Here is a 26,335-nt window from a genome sequence, read left to right on the forward strand (position 1 = left end):
TACGGTGGGAAGTAAAATACTCGGACGACGCCTCGCCATCCGGGGGATCATGACAGGCCTCATATACTGGGTATGCTCCACATAAAGCTTAATCGGAACTAGATGTAGAGCTTGAGTATAGTGGAGAAACGAATCTATGCTATCTTAACATTTTAGAGCAGAGCGGTTTGCTTAAGAACTATCAAATTGTTCCAAACAATAGGACTATGAAAGGCTAATCTCAGCATTTTCAAGGATTTTTTCCTACCTTTTGGCTCTTTCAGAGTATAGGGATGGAAAAGATGCTGAACAGCTAATTAAGGAGCTGAAATTAATCGGCTTCTTCCATGAAATGTTCAGACCAAGTAACAAGCATGGCATCTTTTTTTTCCAATTTGATAGTGACTTTTCACAGTTGCAGACAGGCTAGATTGCATGCATGAATTGTTATTCTGTAATAAGAAATGTCAAGGAAAAGGTAAATATCAGCTGAAGTGAGCTGACTAAAGGCAATGATAGTACAGTCTTAATTACTTATGTTTCCTGTATGATAAATCAGTTTATCTGAAAGCAATTGTTGTGCATCATTCATATGAACTTATGAGATGGTTATTATCTTTAATTGGAAGGCTATTTTTTTTGCAGTGACTGTGCTGATTCCGTTGCTTAACTTACTGTCTCATTATGTTTCAATATAAACTGGCTTATATGTGACAAGTGTTTAGATAGTTGTAGGTCTCACTGTCTTGAACACCGCAGTGAGATGTTCTGCCAGACCTGTAAGGGAATAGCAAAACACTTGATTAGTAGGAGTGCCTAATAAGCAAGGGGGTTTAGATAATGCTTTTTAAAACATTCAAGATAGTCTCTTATGAAAAAATTGAAGTAGATAATGGTTGCAACCTCAGCGTAACATGATCTATTTCTGTTCATGTAGTAGGAAAAACTGTATTAGAAATTACTACACTGCTAAATATGGTCATGGTAAGAAACACTATCATTTGCTCCGATATATAAAGTAGAATGTTCCAGTTTTAAATTTATAATGAATTTTTGTTGTGGTCTTTGTGTCTGATAATGCACATAATCACATTCATTGTAGAACAGTGTTAGCTGTCTTAATCTCTTCAGTGGGCTGGCTTTTGTAACTAGTGTCATTTTGATACTTGTGTATTCGCTTCCTTGTAGTTTAAAATAGACATTGCTCTGCATAAATGACTGATTTATGCCACTAAATTGTGAGTCTGTAGGTATTGGCTACAGCTGTTGATATTTTATACACACTCAAGCATAATAAATTTTGTATGGTAATCTTTTAAAATACTTATGACTCTTCTCTTTCATAAATAAAACTCATTAATAAAGACTATCTAGCAGCATATAAATTTCTCTTATAGAGTGATGAGAATACCCAGCATCTGGTGAATTACTTGGTATGATTAACTAGAGTACTTCCCTAATAATATGCTCCAAACTTTATTGTTCTGGCATTTCAGCATGGAGCTGATATGCCTTTGGGGGATAGTCATGACAAGAGTGAAAGTTCCTATATATCTGTAGTGCCCAAGACTGCAAAATGGGCCTTGCCTTTTAATATATGATGTTCTCTCATTACATGAATAAATGAGGCAGATTTTCCTTCTTTTTTTTTTGTATATGAAGGCATCCATCTGAGAAATTCTCTTCAGTATTTCTCAGCAGATTTTTATATAAGTAGTTTCCTTACATAACTTCCATACTTATCAGTTTAAGAGCTTGATTCAAGTCAAACAGTTGTGTACTTGCTTTTGTGTAGATGAAGGAAAATGGCTTATCAAGGTTTTCTTTCCTCACATGTTCCAAACATACTGAATACAAAGTTTGCTTAACATACAAAAGTAGGGTGGGAGAGTGTTGATGGGTCTATTCCTGGGCCTTTTCACCAAAGCTAAGGGTAAATAGGTATGGCTGCTGAGCTCTTGAAGTAAATGTTCAGAATTGTCTTGAAAACGATCTGTCAAAGATGACTTGAATTTGCAGTGTATGTGTAGGGTAATGTAGTGAACGTAATATTCCTCTCTTGTGTCATGCTTTTTTGCAGTTCTCAAGACTACTGTTTTGCAGATGAACTGGAGAATGAGTGTCGCCTGAGGCTTGGAGTATGTGCGAGGTCTAGTGTTGAAGTTACTTTTAGATAGTTGTGATGCACTATGTTCAGCATACAAATGTGAAAAGAACAGGCCAAAAAGATTCTGTAGTGGCTGTGTCAAACTGTAGTGCTGCTTCTCTTCAGATTAAGAAAGGATTTTCCTTTTTCATATTTGCTGCCATGTTTGGCACTTACTGAACAGTTTCAGTATGATCTGAAACTTCAAAAGATGATGATTTCCATATATGCTTACAGAAGGTGTTAGTGACTTTTTAATGTATCAAAATCGTCTGGATGTGCTCTGTCAGGTTTTCAGCCTTGCTTTTTTTTTATCCTGAACTATTGACGGTAGTAGGTTTTATTATCAAGTTATTAGCGGGAGCTGGGATTGTTCAGTCTTGAAAAGAGAAGTCTTTGGGGGGGACCTAATAGCTGCCTTCCAATACCTGAAGGGAACCTACAGGAAGGCTGGAGAAGGACTTTTTACAAGAGTGTCCACTGGTAGGACAAGGGGAAATGGGTTTAAGTTGAAGGAGAATAGATTTAGATTGGACCTTAGAAAGAAATTCTTCAGTACGAGGGCGGCAAGACTTTGGAATAAATTGCCCAGAGATGTTGTGGCTGCCCCCTCCCTGGAGGTGTTCAAGGCCAAGTTGGATGGAGCCTTGAGTATCATGATCTAGTTGAGAGGCTCGTGACAGGGAGGTTGGACTATGCGATTCTGTGATTCTATGTTTCTGGGACTTGATGGCCTTCCTCGCAGGTAGTGTGATCTGTCAGCTTCACGTCTGGTTGGTTTTGTACATGGTATCTGAGCATCTAAAATGATTTCTGGTGAGAGGAGTGTTATAAGGATGTAAACTTTGAGGTTCTCTGATAACAACAGTTGCTATAGCTTGGGCATCTGTAAAAACTGAATTAGGTATTTTTCTTGACAACGTCTTCCGACTTTGGCTTCTGAAGGAGTTTTGCAAGGGACAGTCATTACTGTTTCCTAAGTGATGTAAATCTGAATAACTAAAAGCTGTAAATGGCCAGTTGAAATAAATAGATATTATGCAAGTTAAATCAGTCTTGCCTGGTTTTCTGTCATACCTCCTGTTGCTCTTAATGTGGGAAACAGCAAGTGAAAAAGTAATTGTAGCAACCAGTGCAGTGGGTTAATTACCTTGTTGTGTGTTATCTGGAGGTGACTTGCTCCCAAGGGTGCCAACTCACGTGGTCATCAGATGTAGTCCTCATAGCTTTATTAATGCTACAGAGTCTAGAAGAACCTGGGATGAATTAAGATTAAAGGATTTAAAATTATTTCATGGTTATCCAAACACAGTAGAGTGCTACGACAAACAGGTACATTTAATTTTAAAGCAGAAATAATTTGTCTTCCTTACTTCGAAAGGAAAAGATAAACAAATGGCTAACAGTATTCTGAGTTACCTGTATTTTGACTATGCCTTGCTGCTTTCTCTGATCTGTTTTTATCCAACTGGTTCCACAACTTCTGAAGCAGCACATGTGAGGGGAAAGGAGTCTTACCTGAGAACCAACATACCAGCTGTCCATGAGTTGTTTTATGCTATAAGGATGAAAGATCTGGTGTTTTTAAAATAAGTGGATCCATTCCTGTATTCTAAAGTACTAAATCAAAATTAATTTAATTACTAAGTATTTTAGTATGCAATTATCACAGTTCTTAATAATGGTAGTGAGATAAAAAGGGACTTGGTTTTTTGGTTCATAGAAACTTTTTTCACTCTGGTACACTTTTGCATATTTGTAAGAACTTACAGTTAAAATCTGATACTTATTAGATCATGTTGTGCAATTAATAATCTGTTGATTTAAAGATGTAATAGCAAACAGGACACAAACTCAGGACAGACAGAGATGAATACAAGATTGAAATATACTACCTGGAAGAAGCTAATTTATTTTGAGACATGAGGGAAAAGGAGCAATGTGAGCAAGTAAGATTGTATTTAAAGATGTTGAAAATATTTTTTCTAATAGCTAAATTTGAGTTCTTTTTACAGTAAGAAATAGTGTTTTTTTCAACTGTTAAGTTAGTGGATAAATAATGCTAAAATATCTTTCTCATTTATTGCATGGAAACTAATTTGTAAGAGAGTATCTTAGTGGAGGATAGGCTTCTGCTATCTTTCTTCCAGAAAAGAAGATTCTTCAGGACTTATGTTTACAGAAGGGAGAGTTAGGAAGGAGAATGAAGGCCTAGTGTCTGAGCCAGGTGTGTAGCTGGAATGCTCCATCAGGTGTTAATTGGTTTGAAATGAGACGATGACTAAATATTACTGCTTGGTTTAAAATGTAGTTGTCCTACCATAAGGAAGAAAGAGCAAGAAATCATTTGCAAGTAGTAGATTTTCTTACCATATTTACAATGTATGTATTAAAGCCATTTTCTGCATTAGGAGAATGTGCACTAGACTAACTTGTTTGCATCCTGGGTGCTAGAAAAGCTGTATTTGCACAAAGTATGCACAATTCATGTAAATAATCAACTGAAGTAGGACAAAGCTACAGGCTGGGTTTGATTTTTATTTCTCTATTTGGTTTTGGGGTGAGTTTTCTCTTGTTTGGTTGGTTGGTTTTTTAGCAGAACTACAGAAGCAGATGTTTCTTTCACTGAGAGCTGATTGACTACTGCTTAGGGTATATTTTCTATGGTCTCACATGGAGTTTAATTTTGGGAACTGGAAGAAAAGAGAATGCATAAAATTACTGTATGGAAGACTGGCATAATAATGCCTACCTGCAGAAAGATTTAATCTCTACTATTAAGTGTGTAAAAGCATAAATCTTAAGCTCAAAAGTGATTCTAGCAGAGTCTGAAGGCTTCCCTGTCCATATTAATATTGTGGGTTTGTGATTTTTGTGGCAGTTTTTTAAGGAGTTTGGGGGGAAAAATAGTAGATAGGAAGAGTAGATGGACTAAAGAATACACTGTTTATACTTAAAGAACTCTCTTGTGAATGTTGATCTACTAGGACATGTGTTAGTATTGGAAATAACTTATTTTCGTATGATAGTTTTCTGGTGGCTTGCACAAGGCGATCTGAAATTCTTACTGGTCAAGACAATTTTTCTAGATACAGAAGGCTTTGTATTATTGCTGCTCAAAGTACAGTTGTTGACTAGGGAAGGTATTAATGATTTCTACATCAAGATCTGTGCTTTTATTTAAGGAACTTACATTTGGTATACATGATAGAAGTAAATTGACAAAGTATACTTGCAAAGAACTTGATGTGGTGATTGAGTTTTCCCAATTTGCTCAATTTTATAGCATCGTGTAGTATTGCTGACTTTGGAATATTGCTTAGCAATAGCAAAATTATGAGAAAAATATTTCTTATAGTTTGATACTTTACCACTAATGTGCAAGTCTGAATCTGTTGTGTTAAACTTTAGTCTTGGTATATTAAGAAGTAAGAGACTGAAGTCTTGCAAGAAGCTTTAATGGGAAGACTAGATATTGATGATGAAGCTGGTTCATTTATCATAGAATTTGTCTATAATTGATATAACAGTGATGGTAGCCGTACTGTGGACTGTTGACTTCTTGGTAAATATTCGGGCAGGTTGTATGTAATCCATGTTTTATTAGTGAATTAGATGTATTCTTTTTTACTTTGTTTGTAAATCTAATGCCACTCGCTGTCTTCTCATAAACAGGTTGTTACTGGTAGAAGTGCTGCTGAAATCTGAATCCTGGAACTTGCTTTCAAGAGCTTGAAACAAAGGACTTCTTTCTGATTTGGGCATGGCTAATCGAGGAGCAACAAGACCCAATGGGCCAAATGCTGCAAATAAAATTTGCCAGTTCAAACTAGTACTTTTAGGGGAGTCTGCAGTTGGCAAATCAAGTTTGGTGCTTCGTTTTGTAAAAGGACAGTTTCATGAGTTTCAGGAAAGTACAATTGGAGGTGAGAAAATTATCCTGCTGATTTCTTTCACTTTGAGCTTGTATTGTCCTTACCATTGACAAACTTGAACGCACTGGCACTTCTGGGATGGGTCATGGGCAACAAGGACCAAATTTGAGCCCTATGTCTCTAAATGAGAACTCTAACTTTCTAAGCTACAAGTTGTAGTTGGCACAAGGCTTTAGTAAGCATCAGTATCAAGTGGAGAAAGCACATGCATGCTTGAACTACGTAGTTTTGAAAACAGGGCTTCATGTTACATTTTGTTTGTGGGTGCGTGGCTATTTTGTGTTGTGTGTGTAATGCATGAAATAACTGCTTAATATGAATTGAGAATGTAGGTTCTATGAAAACAAAGTGCTGCATCTTCAAAAAAGATTGGTTTTTTGTTTATGCGTCCTGGCTTTGCTTTTTGTTTGGGAGATATGGCTTCATTTCTGGATATACCTTTCTTTGTTAGTAATCACAGAATTGAATATGCTGTTTTTACATTTTATGACTTCAAACAAAGCAGGTGCTGGCTACTAAAATTGAAAAAAAAAAATCTGTTTAACTGTAAACGGATTTTGTCCCACCCCCTCGCGTGGGGTGTAATATTACAGGTTGAAGTTGTTTGTCCTTTGACCTATATTCCTCCTTGGATAAACTTAAATTTATTCTAAAAGTATCTAATAGCATACAGACTTCAACAAAATATGGATTTTATGGATTGTTGTATATTCTCTAGTAGTTGCTGTTGCTGCATGCATGAATCAGTCTGTTTCATTGTAATATTTATGTGAAGACCCTTCAGTGGTCTGTATGTCTTTACACATGATCAATCATTGAAATGTTAAATATCTACAAATCTTATGACAATAAATACAAGCTGAATTTGATTGCATCATTTTTACCCTATTGTTAGCTTTTACATGTATTTTCTGTATCTGTCAGCAGAAATGGAGAACCGCTTTTGTTCTCCTTTAGCTCTCTTACTGATGCTCACTTTTGGCTTTGAGATATGTGTTAGCGTGACAGGTTTCTGTATTATCATTTACAGCTTTGTGCTAATATGAGGAGCCTTCTCAAAGATCTGTAGTGAATTAACTTTCCAATGTCAATGTGGATTTTAGTTTAAAAAACCCCCACTTTTAAAATCAAGTGAAATTCATTGTTCAATTCCAGCAATCTCCAATTTGTTTAACCTCCTTTTTGTTTTTTCTTGGTTAGTGTCTGGGTAGAACTAGTCATAACACAACCTTGCTACCCTGTTACACTGTTTAAAATCTATACAAAGGCTAAATGAGACCTGAAGTTCAAGTTCAGATATGCAGAGTTTAATGTAGTCTCTGTATTAACTTGTGGGTCTTCTGGATAAAACAGAAACAAGGAGATGCTACGTTTAATATCTCTTATCTGTATTACACTGCAAAGTTGGGATTCGGAAAAAGTTTTCTATAGAGAAAGCTATCTAACTTTGTAGCTTGTTGCCTAAGGCATAATTTTCTTTGTATACAGAAGGGACTTTTAACAAAGAGAGGCTTATGTGCATTATGAATCTGAATAAAAACATCTGAAAGAGCGCAGTTAAAGGCAGACATGTTAGATGGTGGTGATGTGTTTGATAATTAGGCTTTGCCACTTCAGACTGGAATAGCAATGTCTTTAGTTGCCTAAGACAAAAGTATGGCTATTACGGATGAGATAGGCATTCAGATAATTAACACAGTCGATTGTCAATTTACTATGGCCTTGCAAGATAGAAGTTGCCTTGTTTGCAGAAATTAACTGGCATTTTATGGCATTTGAAGTGTTCCTTTCAACAAAAACAAGAGGATGTCACAGAATAAAACCCTTGTTTTAATTCTCTTCCTAAGTACATCTCATCATTTATGGAGTATAGGTACGTTCTTGTGTTGAACAGAATTATGTCTTTAAACTTCAAATTCCACTTGTTTAAGACCTTGTCCCCGCCTTTGGAGAAATATAATAGTGAGCTGGTTCTGAGGAGGAAGGCCTTACTCTGATGTAGGGTATGTTTTTTGGTTTTGTCTTTTTTTTTTTCTCTCTTTGTTTTGGTTCTGGGCTGCTTAGGGAGCTACAAAGAAGAGCCTGTTTTACCAGTGCTTGGATATTTAGCATTTAGAGAGATTTATGATGATTTAACATCGGAACATCAAAGCCTTTGCCTTCTTCAGCGTGCCTGCTCATCCGTGATGGATGCTAATACCCCTGAAGCAGGAACACCTGACCACTTAACTAGTCAGCTTCTCTATGGTAGTTACAGTGTCCTTTATAAAGCAAGATTGACTTGCTTTTGGTTTGCTGTAAGAAGTTGAGTTGAAAGTTTGAGCAGGTTTGAAATGATTCATAGGCTTATGATGTCTTTGAGTACATGGGACAGGGTAACATCCCGGGTATGCATGAGTTATGGGTCAGGGCCTCTTCAGACGCTCAATTTAAATCGGCCACAATGTATCAGTATGTGTGGTGATGAGAGTTTCCAGTTCAGCCAAGTAAGGGGCTTCCCTTTACGCTTCATCCAAGGAGAAGGTTGTAAAATTTCATTATTTTGTTGTTTGTTTGCGGAAGGAGCAAGGGCAAGCCAGCCCACAGTGTTTCGCTAAATGTCAGTCATGTCTGGAAAAATGGCTCCAAGCATTTATACTGGATTGCTCAAACTTTCATCTAAATGCTAGGAATTGTTGCATTTTCTGTTGTGTGTGTATGTACTATAGCTGGGCAAACAGCGTGTCTATAAAGAAGGTAATCAGGACAGCTTGTCAGGCCAATGTAATAGTTGTGTGTAATAAGGTAGAACAGATGACTGAGTTAAAGGATTAAGATAAACCAGTAGAAGGAAATCTTGCTTTTCAATAGTGTTTGTTTTGTTGCCCCTCCCCAAAAAATTCTTCAAATTCTACCTTAGTTTTATAATACAGATTTCTATATTGTATGGATGCTTACCTCCATATTTCTAATATGTACCTTAATCTGAATGGAAAATCTTTACTAGGAGTAGCAGTTTGAAGACTTGAAATAAGTTACTTTCTGTTTTCTGCAATTAGAAGACCATTATTTATGGTAAAGCATTAATCTGTAGTGGAAATGGATGCAAGCTTCCCTGAAACTGCAGCCTGGCAACGTTATGCTGAAATTAATTCTTGAGATCTCTTGCAAAGTCAAAAATACAACTGCTTTAAGAACAAGAACTTCAGAAGCGATATTTTCTTCTGTACCCATTATCTAAGGTGGGGTTCTCAGGAGCTGCAGATCATGGCTTTAAAACACTAATCAAGTAATGTAAATGTGTAGAACTCTAAATATCTGAACTACTGGATTGTAGCATGATGGGATGCTCTTAGTGGTACTGTGTAGTCTGTTGAAGCAGAAAAAAAAGTTATCTAGAAAACTTAAGAGAAGACTTGCGATTACTAAGATTCACTATTACAAAAAAAAATATTATTTCCAACAAAAATTATTATTCTTGAGGAAAGACTGGTTATTCTATGTTAATCGATGTTAGGATCGATCAGTTTGCTTGCTTCAAATCTACTATATTTTAATAGGGTTGAATTGTTTATAGAAATCTTATTTGTATCTCTGTGGACATGATTATGTATGAATATAGAGATATAAGCAGACCTCTGGTTTCAGCACTTCTGTATCTTTTGTAGCTGCTTTTCTAACCCAGACTGTATGTCTCGACGATACAACGGTAAAATTTGAAATTTGGGATACAGCTGGGCAAGAGCGGTACCACAGTTTAGCACCCATGTACTACAGAGGAGCACAAGCAGCTATAGTGGTATACGACATTACAAATGAGGTAAGTGCTGTATTCAGGAGGCACAAGGAAGGTTTGAAAGTTAGCAGTCTTGTATTGATATTTCTTTCATTTTTCTTCATTGTTTCATAGCATCAGAGGTTTGGATTGGAAGGGCCTTTAAATGTCACCAAGTCCAATCTCCCTGCCATGGGCAGGGACATCTTTCACTAGATTAAATTGCTCATTTCATGTTGGACTGTGTAATGTTAAATTGTGTCTGTAAAATTTTTCTTGCCAAAAGACCACTTCTAGGGTTTTCTGTTTCATTTTAAAAAGAGAGTGAAGGAAAGCAAATTCCATTGTACAAGTGTTTCAAAGCCACCTTTCAATCACTTGACCAGAATTGAGCTGTTACTCTCACTACATTGCTGATGGTGGTTACTTCTGATTATTTTCATACTGTTGCAAGTTGTATGGTCAGCAGGATGACCACAAGCCAGCAATGTGCCCTTGTGGCCAGGAAGGCTGATGGCATCCTGGGATGTATTAGACGGGGAGTAGCTAGTAGGTCAAGAGAAGTCCTTCTCCCCCTCTACTCTGCCCTGGTGAGGCCACATCTGGAATATTGTGTCCGGTTTTGGTCCCCTCAGCTCAAGAGAGACAGGGAACTGCTTGAGAGAGTCCAGCACAGAGCCACAGAGATGCTGAAGGGAGTGGAACATCTCCCTTATGAGGAAAGGCTGCAGCTTGGAGAAGAGGAGGCTGAGGGGTGACCTCATTAATGTCTATAAATATGTCAAGGGGGAGTGTCAGGAGGACAGAGCCAGGCTCTTCTCACGGGTGTCCAATGACAGGACAAGGGGCAGTGGATACAAGCTGGAGGATAGGAGGTCCCACAAAAACATTAGGAAAAGCTTGTTCACTGTGAGGGTGAGAGAGCCCTGGCACAGGCTGCCCAGGGAGGTTGTGGAGTCTCCTTCTCTGGAGACATTCAAAACCCACCTGGACGCATTCCTGTGTGACCTACTCTGGGTGATCCTGCTCTGGCAGGTGGGCTGGACTAGGTGATCTTTTGAGGTCCCTTTCAATCCCTAACACTCTGTGATTCTGTGAAGTTACGTGTGATGATTGGAAAGGCAACATAAGCTATTGAGAAGGAAACCCAAGGTTACTTGATTTCATTTGAACTTAGATCAGGTAAGTTTCACTTGATTTTGGTAAAGTGAGACTTTAAAAACCAAAACCCTCAAAACCCCAGAAACCCTATACCATAATGAATAGTGCTCAGTCATTAGAAAGTGTTTTGAGACTATTCCAGTGTAGCTGTTCATAAACTTGATTCTTCTCGAGGAGAAATTAAAATTCCAGTTTTTCCTCTCTTAAGCACTTCTCGTTCCTTACTCTTAGATAAAGATCTTTCTATCTTTACTTACTTTTTCAGCATTATCCCAACTAAGCACATTTGAGAATAAGGTAGGATTGTTTTGTTTTTTGTTTAAAAGCTCAGTTGCCAAGTTAGAAAGTGTGCCCTTGTACAAAGGTAGCAGCCTTGCATTGGCCTTTTGCTTGAAATGTATAGATAACAGTGATTGGGATAATAGGTGAGTGCAAAAGGGTGATAAAACTCAGCTGCATCATTTTGCAATCATTAACAGGAGTCCTTTGCCAGAGCGAAAAATTGGGTCAAAGAACTTCAGCGACAAGCAAGTCCTAACATTGTAATAGCTTTAGCAGGAAATAAGGCTGATCTAGCTAACAAAAGAGCTGTGGATTTCCAGGTATGTACATGACTTCTGTTTATAGAAATAGCATTTTGTTGAAATAGAAAATAAACCTAAGAGGAGATTATATACATAACCTAGCTAGTTGTTATAGAGGTCATGCAGTTAAATGTAAATGTCGACTGAGACTAAGTTACATGTGCTACTGAAAAAGCGATTTGTGTGCAATGGATATGTAGCAATAGACTTTTTTGAATAATTAAGTTTGACTTTGAGGAATAAGTAATTTATTTGTGTATCTTTGAGGCTAATTGAATTTCTGTTCTTTGATGTGACCTCCTCCTGTCTCTTACCTGAAATTACCAGTAGCTAGAGTTTCAATGGATGAGAGTGGTTTGCGCTGAGTTACTGCTGACTTGTCAGCAGGCGGATTTTGGATATCATATGATACAAAGCTGATTGTTATGCTTAACTTGCTTAGTCTATACTGTTGAAATGGTGTTCCAGTTTTAAATGTGCTTTTCATGCCATTCTTTCTTAGTTTAGTGGATATACCTGTAGTCTTTCTGCTGTATTTTATCTTGTAGAAAGTTTAACCAAGTCATCAGAAAATAGCTTCCAAAGCAAATAAAACTTATTACAGATGATTTTGGTCCATTCACGATAGACTGAGCTTATATTAAGATTATGTTTAGTAGTCGTTAATTCTTTTACAGTTTTAATCTGGATTTGATGTCACTGGGAGAGAAACTGCTGTGTATAGTAGTGAATCTTTTTGTGAGTTACAGAAGTGAAACTATGAAGGTTAGCAGAGTTTTAGGTACTTTTCTCCTGGAATTCAACAGCACAGTTTTCTAGTTTTATACTTCCATGGCAATTGCAACATAAAGCTATGTAACAGAAGGCCTTTGGTGTTGGAAAACCTGTGGTATTCATACATGCAAGCAGTCAAAAACTTAATCAAATTTCATTAGCGAAAGAGAACTACTGTTACTATTTTTTGTACCATTACAATCTTAATATTTTTCAAATGGTTGGGTTTGTTAATGTGAGTTATGGGCTCATTCCAGGCTTGACAATTTTTTCTCATTGCAGATTTCTGCGTATTTGTTATCTGGTTATCTCAGATATAGTTACATAGCTCTTAGGTGTCACTTAAATGAATATAGAATGCTGTAGGCTATTTTTTTCATTATAGGTATTTTGTAGTTTGGCTTTTTGCCGATTTCATATCGAATGCAAAGGCAGTTACGTAATCATAAGGATCTGGGTATTCTCAGCTGAATTGGCTGACAGCAAATGGCAAAAATAGGAGACCAGACAGACAATGAAGATAACATGACGAGATATTTAATACTGCTTATTTGTCTTTATAATTATAAATTTTTGTCAGGATAAGGAAACTTCTGATCCATTTTCCTCAATGGTTGAAAGATTCAAGATAGTTCACAAACTGCCTTCCTTCCAGGATAATAACAGGCTTTCTGGCATTTGATGGCACTTTCTGTAGCTTGTTTGTTCTTGCTATTGCAGCCAGTGTTCTCAATCAGGGTTGGCTTTTTAATAAATTTTTTTCATGTATTATTTAGTTTTGCTTGAGGTTTTTCCAAATGGATATTTTTAAGATTAGTAAGGATTTTTCAGATTGCAGTTCTGAATGTTTAACTACTTGATAAAACTGTAATTTCACGGCTGATGAATAACACATCGTCACATGAATGTTTCAACAGACTTTCTTTCAAAATGGTGTAGAAGTTGTTCCTTAATAGCAATGAAAGTATAACATGTAATGATTATCTGATTTTTATTATTATTTTGTAGTGAAGTAATACATTCTTACTTTAACTTTCAGGAAGCACAAGCTTATGCAGATGACAACAGTTTATTGTTCATGGAGACATCTGCCAAAACATCTATGAACGTAAATGAAATATTCATGGCAATTGGTGAGTTCATGAACAAACCGAGAATTCAGGGGAACTGTTTTAATGAGATACATACTATTGCAATCTTTGTAACCCAAGGTCTTTGTTTTTCACCTAAATTACTTCTTGCACTAAGGTTCGCTTAGGCCCTTTCAGATCCTTTTTGATGTTCAGAAGTCAGATAAACTTACTTGAAGCACAATTGCACAGGTCTTCTGTCAAGCACCGGAACACTTGGATTAACTTGGAGTAGCAAAGTGAAGTTACTTTTGAACTCTGTCAGCAGGTTCTCTGTAACTGTTTTGATTCCGTGATGAAAACTTACTGCTTCAAATTCCAAGTTTAAACTGTAGTACAAAAAACTTTTCCCATGGTATATGTAACCATAAAAAGCTTTACATGGCTTTTCTTAATCGTGAGATGTGCTTGACGCCTCTTAATCCAAAAAGTGGAAGAATGTAAGTGAAAGTGTGTAAATGTGTGCCTTTTAATGATGTGGGCAGCAGATTCCACGCTGCCTTGGATATGTGCAGAACCTGGAGTAATGTACCTTCTATGAGACAATGGTAACTGAAGCTGGAAACATTTCAAAATTGGACTTAAACTGAAATGAATATTTTTTTAAGTAAATAGCATATTTGCTAAATACATTTGTGTTAGAATTTTGTTTAAATTTCAAATGCATCTATCTGAAATACAAAAGTTGTGCTGGAGATCATAATGTGTACTTAAGTTCTATGTCAAAGTATAAGAAAAAGACACTTCATGTGAAAAGTAGCTTTACTAATACATTTTTAGCACTGACAATCTTAGGAATTTCTGTAAAGATGTAATAGTATAAATTACCTTGAAAATATGTGAATTCATTTGTTAGGCAACAAATTGTATTTTGTTGTTAATAAAATCTTGAAAGTGAAGGAGAAAGAAAGTGTGCAGTTTTAGACTGGTCACCAACCTGTTTACTAATAACCGTAATCACAATAGTTGCTCTCCGGCTGGGGAATAGTCGTGTATAGTGTCAAATAACTTTGTTACATTTGGGTTATATTTTGCACTACAGTGACCTGTTTCCCAGTTGTTTTGTGAAAAACAGCATTGCTATCAAATGTTTAGAAAGAGCTCTTATCTTCTGTTTTCCAAGTCAGTAAAGCAGAAGTTAATTTGTGGTGTGCTTCAAACTTGCAGCAGAGGCAGATTAAATTATCACTATAGCAACACTTTATAACAAGTACTTGCTTCATGTTAACTATAACTACTGGGAGGGGCGAGGGGCAACGAGACAGTGGTACATATCTGAGCAGAAACACTGTTCTGGTGAAATCTTAAAAATTTCTTTAAAAGTGAGTTTGCATCTTGTTTTTTAAAAAGGAAAAAAATAATCCTGCCAAACTAATATTTCTTAATTTGTTATATCAGCAATAATTCTTGCCTCCATATTTAAATGAAGTATACAAAGTAAATCTGAGAAAATAATGCCCAGTTATTACCTGGAATATTTTGTCTGCAAGGTTAGTTGTCCATGTCAGTATTCTTTCACATCAGTGGGTGGAATTCAGCTTTGTCAGTGTGTCAGAACAAGATCTGTGCAACAGTGGACCCTGAAAGGAGATCTTGATGAGAATATAAGTATTGAATGGAAATTGGAATGGCCTTTTGCACACCCTGGATGCAGTTCTCAGGGCCATGTGTAAATATGATCTTCAAAAATGGGAGAAAATTAAAAATGCGAACATGGGCAGAATTGAGGTGTGCAAGCTACAGCTGCTTGTAAATTGGCCGTTCTTAGAGCTCATTCAGAACTTGCAGTTAAAGTTGTGTTAGTTTACAGTACTAGAATGTGTTTAGGATCCAAAACAACAATGCTCTGAAGGCATTTTTCTGTTGGTACTTGGTCCCTGTGTGCTGTCTCAGCAGCTTTGTACCTCAATAGAACTCTGTCACAGAGTTACAGGACAGGCCGAGTTGGGAGGGACGTCAGAAGACTGTGTGATCCAACTTCTTGTGGGAGAGGGAGTCTAGATGAGATTACATACTACCCTGAGATTATCCAACACCACACCACCTCTCGTTGATGTGTAGTCTGCTGGATTTGTGGCTGTTACACTTACATTTCATTCCTTTTAGGAGAAGTTGTGCTTTAAAAAGCTGGCTGACTTGGGATTTGAAGCATGTAGCCGAGCTGTAGAACAGGGATGGTGGTTGAGTCCTGGTAACGTGGGCAAGACAGCCCCATGGAGGCCCTTTTGTATAGAACTTAGCAATTTTCTGATGGAGAGAAAGCTAGGAGAAGCTACTATTCAGAAGGGTAACATTTGTCACCCTTACTTTTTGTGTCTGGACTGAGGAGGTACCCTGGAACTGTAAGGACAGCACAGATATTACCACACTCAACTGACTCATAAGAGCTGGAGAGAAGAGACAGCTTGAAAAAAAGAGGCTTGATTCAGGGCTGAGGGCCATTCTATATGTTCTATGCAAATACTTACTCTGGCTAGGTAGCTGGGCAATAGTTTGACCCATTTCTGTCTCATGTTTTGTGCCTTTTAAATCTTTGTGTATCTCTGGCACTGATGTTCTGGCCTTAAAGCCTGTTCTGTGTACGTGGATTCCCACAAGAGCATTGTTTCCTGGCATAGCACACCTGTGCAGATAACATTTTACTGCTCAAGTTTCTAATGCATTTCACTCTTGAAAATCATAGATAAGGTAGTTGATTGGTAATAGAAGCTAAGACACTTCTTAACAACACACTGAATCAGATTTCATAGAGATTTTATCGATATGCTTATGGAGTCATAGTGCTGACTGTTTGTGTAACTCAGGTGATTTAATCTTGGTACAGTCTCAGTTTTAACTCTTCTTTTCTGTTGATTTTATAGCAAAAAAATTGCCAAAGAACGAACCACAGAATGCAGGAGCCAACTCTGCCAGAGGAAGAGGAGTAGATCTTACTGAACCCACGCAATCACCCAAGAGTCAATGTTGTAGTAATTAAAACATCAATTGCTTTAAACTGTTCTGAATATTCTTCTGCTTCCTAACTGTTAATAACCATGGAATTGGAGTGCTTAACCTGGCCCAGTACAGCTTCCAAACAGCGAAGAGACTTATGATAATAGTCAAGTTCATGATACAGAGTTTTCTTTTGACCTAGAAATTTTAACATGCATGTATCCACCACTGGCTGTAATATTTCAGCAGTAGAGGAGAGATGGAATCGGAATATACTTCCTTCAGTTGAAAGATTTTAAAAATCACTTTGCATTAAGGGTGTAGACCTGCTTTCCATGGACCTAATTGGCCAGTTCCTGTAGCCTCAATACTGATTACTGTTATAATAAATAGAATTGGGACTTTTCATCATTCTCAGTTGTGCTTTAAAACCTTTTTAGAAACAGGGTCTAAAAATTACTTACTTATCCACAGTACTGATACAAGCAATTGTTTCTGCAGGTGTCTACTGTTTAGTTATACATTCCATAGTTTAATAATTTAATTACAAATAATACTTGGATTAACAATTTTAAGAATCCTATGCTTGCAGGAAAGTGGAGTTTTAGTTGGTACACTGTATGTAAATTATGTCAACCTAGTTAGTTATCTAAAGGAATTAGTGGTAAATCAAGTTTGACTTGTTTCTGATCTGTTCAGAGGGTACAGACCAGTAAATTCAGTGTTACAACTTGGGCTTATTTTTTTTTTTCCCCCTCTACAAACTTTAAGAGCAATTCAAGTAAAACCACAACAAACTCAGTGTCTGTGACTTCTTTCTTGGTTTTGATCTTTGGCCATTACAGTTTAAATCTTTCCCCTAAGGAAAAAAAAATTAGTGCACTAACAATTATGTACATCCGACTTGATTTTAAATTTGGATATTAATGTACTGTAAATAGGTACTCTGCATTGTAGTCTACATTTGTTTAATACTTTCTGTAATATTTAAGAGTTGCTTAAAGGTATACAGAATGTACAGTTACTTAAAGCTAACTTTTTTCCTCTCTAATCAAAGGGGGTTCTAAGTTCTTCCTTTATGGCTAGAACAGTAATAAATGATGCTCCTGTATCTGTAACATAAGTACTGCTGTCTGTCAGTAATGAACTTTGCAACTTTGTTTTCCAAAGTACATTTTATTTTGATCTGTCCAGTATATTGCACTAATTCTTTTAGTTATTTTCATTATATGAAATCTACCAAGTGTGTCAGAAGAGATGAATTAGTCTATTTAAATGTTGAACTGATAGCAGAAACTTACTTGTGCAGATTTTAAATTTGCAGTAATCTGGGTTTAGCAAGGAAAACGGCAGTTCACCAGTGTTTAGTTTTATATTGAGGTGCTCAGGTTTGAATAAAGTGGTTTAAAAAAATATTTTTTATTACTGTTTTTTATTGAGAGTTTCAGAAGGTTTTACTGCATTTGCATAGTTCTAGACAAGATGTCTGATTTATTATATGGGTCAGCATTTAAGATGATTACAAATAAATACATGACACAGCTCAATATAAGCTGGTACTATATGTACTGTGACACTCTCGTTATCCTATGATAAATTCTTAAATGTTAAGGTAATTGGGTATCTTATCGCATCCATTTAGAAGTACAATCAAAACAGTGATATTATCTCTGGAACCTGCAGCTAATGCAGTCTTTACCAGTTGTTCGCTGATGTAGCTTGCTGCATTGATGTAGAGCATCTCGGAGGCGACGCTACTGCTTCCTGCAGTTTGTGATTCATGGCTGGATGAGTTTGGTTTTGTGTCCTCTTCAAACTGTGGTGGTGGTTTAGAACCCACTGGTGAGACAGTCTTTAGCAGTTCTTGACCAGGGTAATTTACAGATGTGTCGTAAAGTATCTCTGAGTCTGTTTTTTCTGCCAGTTGTGGGCCCAAGTCATAATTAGATAGGCGTGCTTTTGTGTCTTTTGGGGGCTGTTTTATATCTTTAGAGTGTATTGCCAGTACGTTCTCTTGCAACTGTTTGTGGTTGTGACTTGGACCTGTTGCACAGAAAGTGTCTGTGTCTGTTTCTTCTTGCTCTGAAGGATGTGGCTGAAAACTATAACATAGATTAATTTTTCTGTCCTCAAATGGTTGCAGTTCTTCAGAGCCACCTTGTGCGCTGGAATCGGACTGCTCTATCTCTCTATTCTGTGAATTTAGCCCGTTGTTACTGAAAAGAGACAGTTGTGGATCAGATGGATTTTTGTGGTCATCAGTTTCCTTAGGAACTCCATCTTCACTTTGCAAATAGTCCCTCCTAGAATTTTGGGGCTTTTTTTGTTCCAGGTTGCCTTTTGAGTCATTGAGAAAAACGTCTTTATTGTAACAGAGTACCTCTGCTCCATCCTGCAGATCATTAATAGCCTCTGAGTCATTTAAATTGTATTCAGTGAGGGACATCAAATACTGACACACATTTGGAGAAGTTCTGATTTGCTGAACACTTTCATACATTCTCAAATAATGAGTGAATGTTGTCAGAGTTAATGCAAGTACTTCATTGTGATCCAAAACCTCCCAAAGCCCATTAGAAGCTAAAATAAGGAATGGACAGGTATCATCAATAGGGACGGATACGGTGTGGGGTACAGGTATAACAGATCTTTTCAGTACTGGATCTCCGTGATGTCCAAGACCCCTTGTAGTTCTCAGGTACCCCTCTACTAATCCATCCGGTTCGTTAGTGCTGATGTTTCCCCCACTCTGAAGTACACGTTTTCTCTCGCTTATGTTAGAAGTGCTGTGCTCTCTCGAGAGGCAGTGACTCTTTCCATTTTTACATAAGACTGCGTGTGCATTACCTAAAATTGAAATAAGGTAACATTTTGAAATGTGGCATACTGATTATTTTGAAGATGCTGCTGTTGCATTAATAGTTAGCCTTTTGCTAAAGGGGGAGGGGAAGTGAGGTCATAGTTCAATTGCCCTCTGCCCCAGGCAGCAATAGGTTCATCAGTGAATCTAGTTCTATTTTACATTAAAGTTTTCAGTGGTTTTTTTTGCACTCCTGTTTTTCAGAAGGCTATTCCAAAACCTTATTCTCCTGACTGCAGTTAAACTCTTAAGAGGAGTCTTAAGTGACATTTCATTCAGTTCTCAAACACTTTTGTTAGTTTGGTTTATTTTTTTTTTCCCTACTAGAGTGTGTATTTTCAAGGTACTATTGCTGAATGAGCTCATCGAGAAGTTTCAGACTTGGACTGTTTGTGGCAGTATTACATTTCTAGTACCTGAAAATAATTTGGACATTGCATATGGTTTACAGTTTAGTAACATGATGCCTTAAATCTCTTCCTCAGTTAAAGGACCCAAGGGAGCAAGAGTTCTCACAGTCATCATGAGGCGCTGAGGATTAACTTCTTTCCTTTAGTAGAAATAGGTACTTCGCCTTTCCCTCAACAATTTTGAAATCTGCGGGTTGAGGACAAAATGTGTGGAGTTTGCAGCACTGCAGCTGACTGGTCTTGTCAGTGTTGAGCAAAGAGTAAAGCAAAGTGTCTCTGAAATGTAGTGGCATCTTCTATGGCTATGCTGCGAGAGGACCATTTTTTGTGTTAGGAGAAGTGACTGGTCTGCTCCCATGTGTTGGCATAAGGACAAAAGTCAGGTCACGTGGAAGGAACTGGAGAGGGACAGTAGTTTTCCAGGCGCTAAGCTGGCTGCAGTGTGTTTGTATTGTATTTTTAATACTGTGGCTGGACTAGGGCACACATCTCTGAGAAGTGTTTATAAATAGGTGCTGCTTATGCAGTAGTTGTATTTCTTGGGAAGTATTGGCATTGTCTAGTGTAGGAGAAAGCTAAATAAAGTCTTATGTGAAGGCAGATTCCTCTACAAGGCAATTCGGAATATCAGTCTGAAGGATACACCTTTTTTTATTGATTACAGAACGTTGATGCCTTATGTTATGTGACAGTTTCTGCTTGCTTGCTCCTCATGCCTCCAATTTTCATGGAGAGCTAGAAGATTGTCTAAAATTTCCTTTGAACCCTCCGAGTAAGACCACCAGCTATAAGCCTAGCAAATAGGCCATGTGGAACAATTTGACTTCAAGAAAGAGTAAAATCTAGTTGCTTTTGGATACAAGTCTCTTGTCTGCAAAAGAGTCAGGGCAAAAGAATCAACAAACACTAGCTGACCTATCAATGTCAGACTAAATGAAGAAGACAAGAGCTGGCCAATGCCACCATCTCCTGCTCCTCATACCTAGCTGTCCCCTTCAGTTGCTTACCTGGTGCTAAGAAACATGTCTGTGGTTCTGTAAGAACACATTCCTGGAGAGGAAGTGAAGCTTGATATTGTACGAATATTTTTTCTTGCAATTCATTTGGTGGAAAATTAAATGTATTAGATTAAATAAATGTGTATTTAGCAATGTTTCAAAAATCATAAAAGTCTTTAAGTATCCCATCAGCTTCAAGCCCTAACTCATTAGCAGAGCTTGAGTTTACAGTATATTTAATTGCAGCCAGCATAAAACCTCATCTGGGAGGGAAGGATGGAGGCAGGTAAGTAGAATGAGAAAATTTAGGTCAGGTGAGTTCTCTACGAAATTTTCCTACCTTCATCCTACCTCTCAAGCTCATTGTAATAAAAATGGGCTTCTTCCCCAATAAAGTGAAAATGAAAATGTTAGCTCTGAAAACATTACAGCCTTTCTGTGAGTTACTCCTGTATTCTATTAAAGGTATGACATATCTCCTGCAAAAATGTCCAAGCTAGTGCTAAACTAATAGAGTTCTGGTAGTGCAAAACTGTGTGGTGGAGGTAATGGCTGTAGCAACAAGTACTGGGAGAATGGAGATGGGGAAAGGGAGGAGATACACCATTGTTACTTATTTCTCTGTCAGTGTCTGTTCAAGTTAGTTTATAGTGTTCCTCAGACTGGCAGACGATTGTGTTAAAGCAAAAATGTGTTGGGTTTTTGGTTTTTTTTACTGTGATAAGTTTTTCCAAATGTGCGGTGGTTTTGGTTTGGGGGCGGTGGTTTTGGTTTGTTGGGGTTGTTTTTGCCTCCTGAAGAAATTAAGCCTCTCAAGGTTTTCATTTTCCCTGCGGATCTTTGAACCTCTTGATTAATTTCAGACAAGTTTCATATGAAGAAAGAAGTTTTACAAGTTTTGTATACACACTCATCTGAGAAGGGAAGAGTGCCCCTGGTGATGGGAAGTTGCAGTGTTAGCACGCTGGGCACATGCTTCAAGGACTGGAAGATGCTAGAGAATGTAACTGTAGACACAAATTGCTTTGAAACTATTAACACAACAGCTTTATACACACATGTAATTCTTGTGTAGCCCTTTCTGAGAAAGCAAGCGTTTTGCTTGTAATCTTAACTGCTGTCCTATGTACATGAGAGAACTTAACTGGTAACGAAAATCACTGAGTGGGAAGATACAATGAGTTGTGAAGAATTGCAAGAGCTTTGCCTAGTGTTTCCTGCAGTGCAGCTGGATGGGGAAACTTGAGGAATGGAGCAGTGGTCCTCATTGGAGTAAATAACTTATTTTCTACACTGTAGCAATGCACAGCAGGGTTCTCCATAAGAAAACTGGTCTGAACAGATCTTTTGTAACAACAGGGAATAACAACCAGTTCCTAGTTCAGAAATTAGTAATTCAGATAATCCCCACAGATCATGTTTTCATTTTGCTGGTAGCAGGATGTGGTGCCACTTGTCTATGAAACAAATTAATAAAACCAATGTCTTAAGCATGTTTCAGAAGATTTATGATTGTCTGCCCTAAAATGGTGACACCTTAGACTTCCTTGTGTTTTAAAAAAATAAAAAATTAACAGTTGTCTCTACTACACTTACAGAGATCATTTGTGTATTATGAAATGTTTCTTAACTGTGTCTTTTGTGTTAGTAAACCTACTTTGTTGCTTTAACTAAATATTGCATTGAAGATGCTTACTAGATAAGCCTAAGACATTCTGCCTGATACCAGTATCAGTTGCAAGGGAATTCATCATGTCTCCTTCACATTGTTAAGTTAAAGCAATCACGGCATTTTATCTCTGGATATCTGCTGCCAATATATCTCTAGATTAGCTTATTTTTTTTCTCTTTTTATTAGGCAGAGAAATAGAAATCCTGGTATGGCACATACATACCTACATTGGCGACATGCAGTAACCCAGCAGCACCTTTGGCTGTTCTGTGTGATGGACTCTGAGTGTCGTTTTCAAAATGTTGTCTGTCTTCCTCCTCAGCAGGGAGTCTTTCCACCAAACATGTAACAGCAGAACAGCCGCTCCAGCGAACTCTGGAAACCTCGTTCCTCCCTAGTCGTAGAAGTCGATCCATCCTCCAAAAGGACTTGGCAAATGCTTTATGAATCCATTCATAAGTATTGGCCTTATCGGTCTCCTCGTTGCCTGGTTTATCAAAGAAAATCTTCTCTTTTTCCTTGTAATCTTCCCTGATTACTGTGGCAAAAGAATCTAGAATCTGCTGTTCATCCTTACTCTTCTTGTAGGAGGAATCTGTTTGAGACAGCTGGTCAAGAAATAGAAGTGGAAGCTCTGCTGCAACTGTTTCTGCAGCTGTCGCACCATGAGAGCCGTCAGCCAGCCCCAGAAAACACGTGTCTGACCTCTTTCCGTAGTTGTCGAGCACAATAAATCTGTCTTCCATGTCTTCCCGCCATGCGGAATTTTTATCTTGGCAAATTGATAATGCTTTTATTAGAGAATTAGTTACTTTCTTAAAACTGCTAGGGTTGTTAATACTGGCAAGATCACAATGTGATGTAGGAGTGTGATTATTCATAAGGAATTCAAATGAATAGTCAATCTTCTGCCTGTGTCTCTCAGAACATTTAGGAATCTTGACAAATTTTGAAATTAGTTTCTGTCTCTGAACTAAAAGTGTTTTCTTGTCAGTCTTCGTCTGTGCGCTATCAAAGCCCAGCAAAGTTAGGGCTTTGTGGGTTTTTTTATGATAAAGAAGATGATATGGATATATCGCTTGTTGACAGGCAGAGCAAAAAATTGAAATGTGCTTGGAATCACCATTCATGGGTGCAATTGTGACCTTCTCCAGCTGATCTTCCTCATCTCTGGAATGCTCAATGTCAGGTGAGTTGGTTTTGTTCTGTGACTTTTCCTCCCATGTCATTCTATAAAGGAGTCGAATATGTTAAAGAGTTTTCGTACTTCCATACTTCAATATTTTAACATTAGGTGACACTACATTTACCTAAGCCTTGCCCTCACGCTTACAAACTCTGAACTGCATCATTGTGCACTAATGCACAAACTAGAAAACTTCCATGAGATTATATAAAAATTGCAACTAATAACTGTTAAAAATCAGTGACATGGCAAATTCAAGAAGGGAGAAGTTTGGAAATACAGAATTGATGACACAAATTGCACTGAGTGAGATCTCAGTTGTTTCTTCCTTGTGATTCAGTGCATAGCCCTGTGCCTTCACTCTTAGAACTGTAAATATGAGATAGTTTCTCATCAGCTCCATCAATTTCTAGACATGGCAGTAGAGTGTAATTCCTACTTGAGGGTGGAAAAAATAAAAAGCATACTTGAGATAAAGATAAAAAAATCCTGCTAATATTTCATGGAAGATACAAAGCAAGGCCAGAAGCACTCGTGTGTCTCTTCAATCAAATTCACTCTCATTGCCAGCAGTTCTAGTTACGAGTCCTTTAGGAGTCGACTGGAAAAAAAAAAAAATTTATCCATTGTATCGAGGCTCAGAGAAAATAAATTACATTTTATTCTATTGTTTTTCTTGCTTACAAGAGCTAGATTTTGCAATGTTCCATGTTCCTTTAATGTAGGATGGATTTTGAATGTGTCAGTTTGTAGCTCAAGAAAGCATAATGAAGAGCAAAAGTATAATCAAATGGGCCAAGCAGTGTTGGAGCTTTTAGATTTTAGGGAATCACTCCTGCTCCTTGAGCTCAAGACCTGCCAGCAGCAGCACATCCTCTCCATTCACGCGCCGTCAGGATGGAAGGAGAGATGTGCTTTGCACCAGAGCTCACAGAAGAGCAGCGAGGCTGAAAATGGAATTGAGGCCAGGTCCTGCAAGGATGTTGTAGGGTATAGTCAGCACAAGCCTATCTGTTCTCCAGCCAAAACTAATTATCTTCTTCCCGTCCCTGTGCACCTCCTTTCTCCCGCTGCAGTCTCTACTTCCTCGCCAGCTCGGACTCCTTCCTCAGTGCCGTTTTGCTATTCTGGGCTCTGGCACCTGGTGGTACGAACCCAGGAGTCGGAGCTGTAGAGCAAGTCCTAGGGAGTCACTCCTTGATGGAGGCGAACTGGTGCCGAGGGGAATTCAGACCGAATTCAGCACCTACAGCCTGGCATGTTTCCACACAGCACCAGCAAACTGGTGCTTCTTTTTTAAGCATTGTATAACTTGCTCTGATTCACAAGAACTGACAAAAGGTGGACTGCTGATGCTGTCTTGTCCAAATTTCCAAGCCTTACTTTAAAACTTGACAGTCTTAGAGCTTCTCTATAAATTTGTTATTAGAATTTTGGTTTAATACAAGCGAAACAATATATTTTTCAAATCATGTTCTCAGAAACAGCTAAACCATATTATCTGAAGTTTTTCAAATTATTGTGCTTCAGGTTTGGAAAAAAAATCAGTAGGAACAGTTAATATCTGGCAGAGTCTTAAGTTACTAGAAATATGAGGCAGCCTTCTTATTCATAGCTGCACTAATAATTCTGCAGCACTAATAATTTGGAACGGGTAAGAAAACATGTATATACATACAGAGAAAGTACCAATATAGCTTAGAAATTAGATGAAATCAAAATTATTCTGACTGGCTGCTGTACTCTGTAAGGTGATGTGCAGCTGAGCTGTACAGCTGCTTGCGTAACATCCTCTTCCCCTCGGTCAGCACACAGCATACATGTATAGGCCTATAACACAAAGTCCGATACCACATGAGAAGCTCAGCCTGCTGGCCTGTACATCATCTAAGTATGAAAACGTAGTGTTTATTAAGTTAATGAAGTTTTATTTATTTAGTGTTTGGTGTTTGTGTGTATGGATGAGAAATGTTGGCAAAAAATGCTTGTGTTGGAGGATTTTATTGTATTCTCTGCTGAGATTTCTGACTTTCAGTGGTCATTGTTAACTGCTGTTAGTTAATCCAGGGCAAGCAGCGGGGGTTTGGCAGCAGTAATATTCCACAGCATCATGCAAGAGTAGCCTTTGGTAACTTCATCTTGCTTCAATCTCATCCACTTTCTGGGGCGCTTTCTTTAAACTTGATACAGCCACACCTTAAAGTAACTATTTTGCAACTGTTAGCTCTCCCAGCATTTCAGCTGAGAAGCACATTCTCTTCTGTCTCTTTATTTCTGTTCCTCATCTCTGGCTTATAAGCATTCCTATGATTTGCTTTTCAAGGCATGCACTTTTTTTCTGCGGTGTCGGTTTTTTGACAAAATTCCTTCAACCATTTTAAGAATTACGTGAGTATTAAAAGGCAAAGCCCTGGCCTCCTCCAGCTCCAGTTAATCTTAATACGTCTTAAGGAGTTGAATGCCTCTGATCAGCTGAGGTAGATTTTCCTTTTTAGCATTTTATAATTGATCTCTTTGGTAGAGGGCGATACCACTTAAAACCCCTTTGACGCTGTAGTGTACCTTGTCCTTGCAGGTGGCCACAGCTCTCAGTCTGCTGTAGGACCAGTTTATGGGAAAGTCCGTGTCTCTGCCAGAGGTGAGCATCAGCCTCCTTTAGAAATGCTGCCCCAGCCTCACTTCAGCAGGGCAAGGTAAGGAAGCAGGTGATTAAAATAGCAGAGAAAGATGTGCTTGCACAGATCCCTTTTCCTTCATTCTGCATAGTCTGAATTTGAGACTGGAAGGTTACATGAGCCTTTTCACTGCTGTC

General features: G+C 37.8%; 2 protein-coding genes across 4 annotated transcripts; one reads left to right on the plus strand and one right to left on the minus strand.

Annotated features, from left to right (window-relative positions):
• The first annotated feature begins 5,797 nt into the window (after positions 1 to 5,797).
• RAB5A (RAB5A, member RAS oncogene family) lies at positions 5,798 to 17,941 on the plus strand. Of its 3 annotated transcripts, none has more exons than XM_009870217.1 (5): positions 5,798 to 6,051; positions 9,708 to 9,859; positions 11,455 to 11,577; positions 13,373 to 13,466; positions 16,325 to 17,941. In XM_009870217.1, the coding sequence occupies exons 1-5, from the start codon at positions 5,889 to 5,891 to the stop codon at positions 16,438 to 16,440; spliced, it is 648 nt and encodes a 215-aa protein (XP_009868519.1). In that variant the 5' UTR covers positions 5,798 to 5,888; the 3' UTR covers positions 16,441 to 17,941. The 3 variants fall into 3 exon arrangements, with proteins under 3 accessions (XP_009868519.1, XP_009868520.1, XP_009868521.1); XM_009870218.1 differs by having other exon boundaries at positions 5,889 to 6,049; positions 9,748 to 9,859; XM_009870219.1 differs by lacking the exon at positions 11,455 to 11,577 and having other exon boundaries at positions 5,889 to 6,051.
• Positions 17,942 to 17,997: 56 nt separating this feature from the next.
• PP2D1 (protein phosphatase 2C-like domain containing 1) lies at positions 17,998 to 23,566 on the minus strand. The gene is made up of 2 exons (XM_009870221.1): positions 22,561 to 23,566; positions 17,998 to 19,244 (listed from the first exon to the last, which is right to left on the minus strand). Exons 1-2 carry the CDS (start codon positions 23,564 to 23,566, stop codon positions 17,998 to 18,000), a joined length of 2,253 nt encoding a protein of 750 aa, XP_009868523.1.
• Between the last annotated feature and the right edge of the window lie 2,769 nt (positions 23,567 to 26,335).

Source organism: Apaloderma vittatum, unplaced genomic scaffold (genome assembly GCF_000703405.1).
Source record: "Apaloderma vittatum isolate BGI_N311 unplaced genomic scaffold, ASM70340v1 scaffold39245, whole genome shotgun sequence".
In the NCBI taxonomy this organism is placed as follows: Eukaryota; Metazoa; Chordata; class Aves; order Trogoniformes; family Trogonidae; genus Apaloderma; species Apaloderma vittatum.

Coding starts and splice junctions, on each gene's coding strand:
- RAB5A (XM_009870217.1), top strand. CDS start 5,889: ATGGCTAATCGAGGAGCAACAAGACCCAATGGGCCAAATGCTGCAAAT. Junction 6,052..9,707: donor TCAGGAAAGTACAATTGGAG/GTGAGAAAATTA, acceptor TATCTTTTGTAG/CTGCTTTTCTAACCCAGACT. Junction 11,578..13,372: donor AAAGAGCTGTGGATTTCCAG/GTATGTACATGA, acceptor TTTAACTTTCAG/GAAGCACAAGCTTATGCAGA.
- PP2D1 (XM_009870221.1), bottom strand. CDS start 23,566: ATGACATGGGAGGAAAAGTCACAGAACAAAACCAACTCACCTGACATT. Junction 19,245..22,560: donor ACTGCATGTCGCCAATGTAG/GTATGTATGTGC, acceptor TTTCAATTTTAG/GTAATGCACACGCAGTCTTA.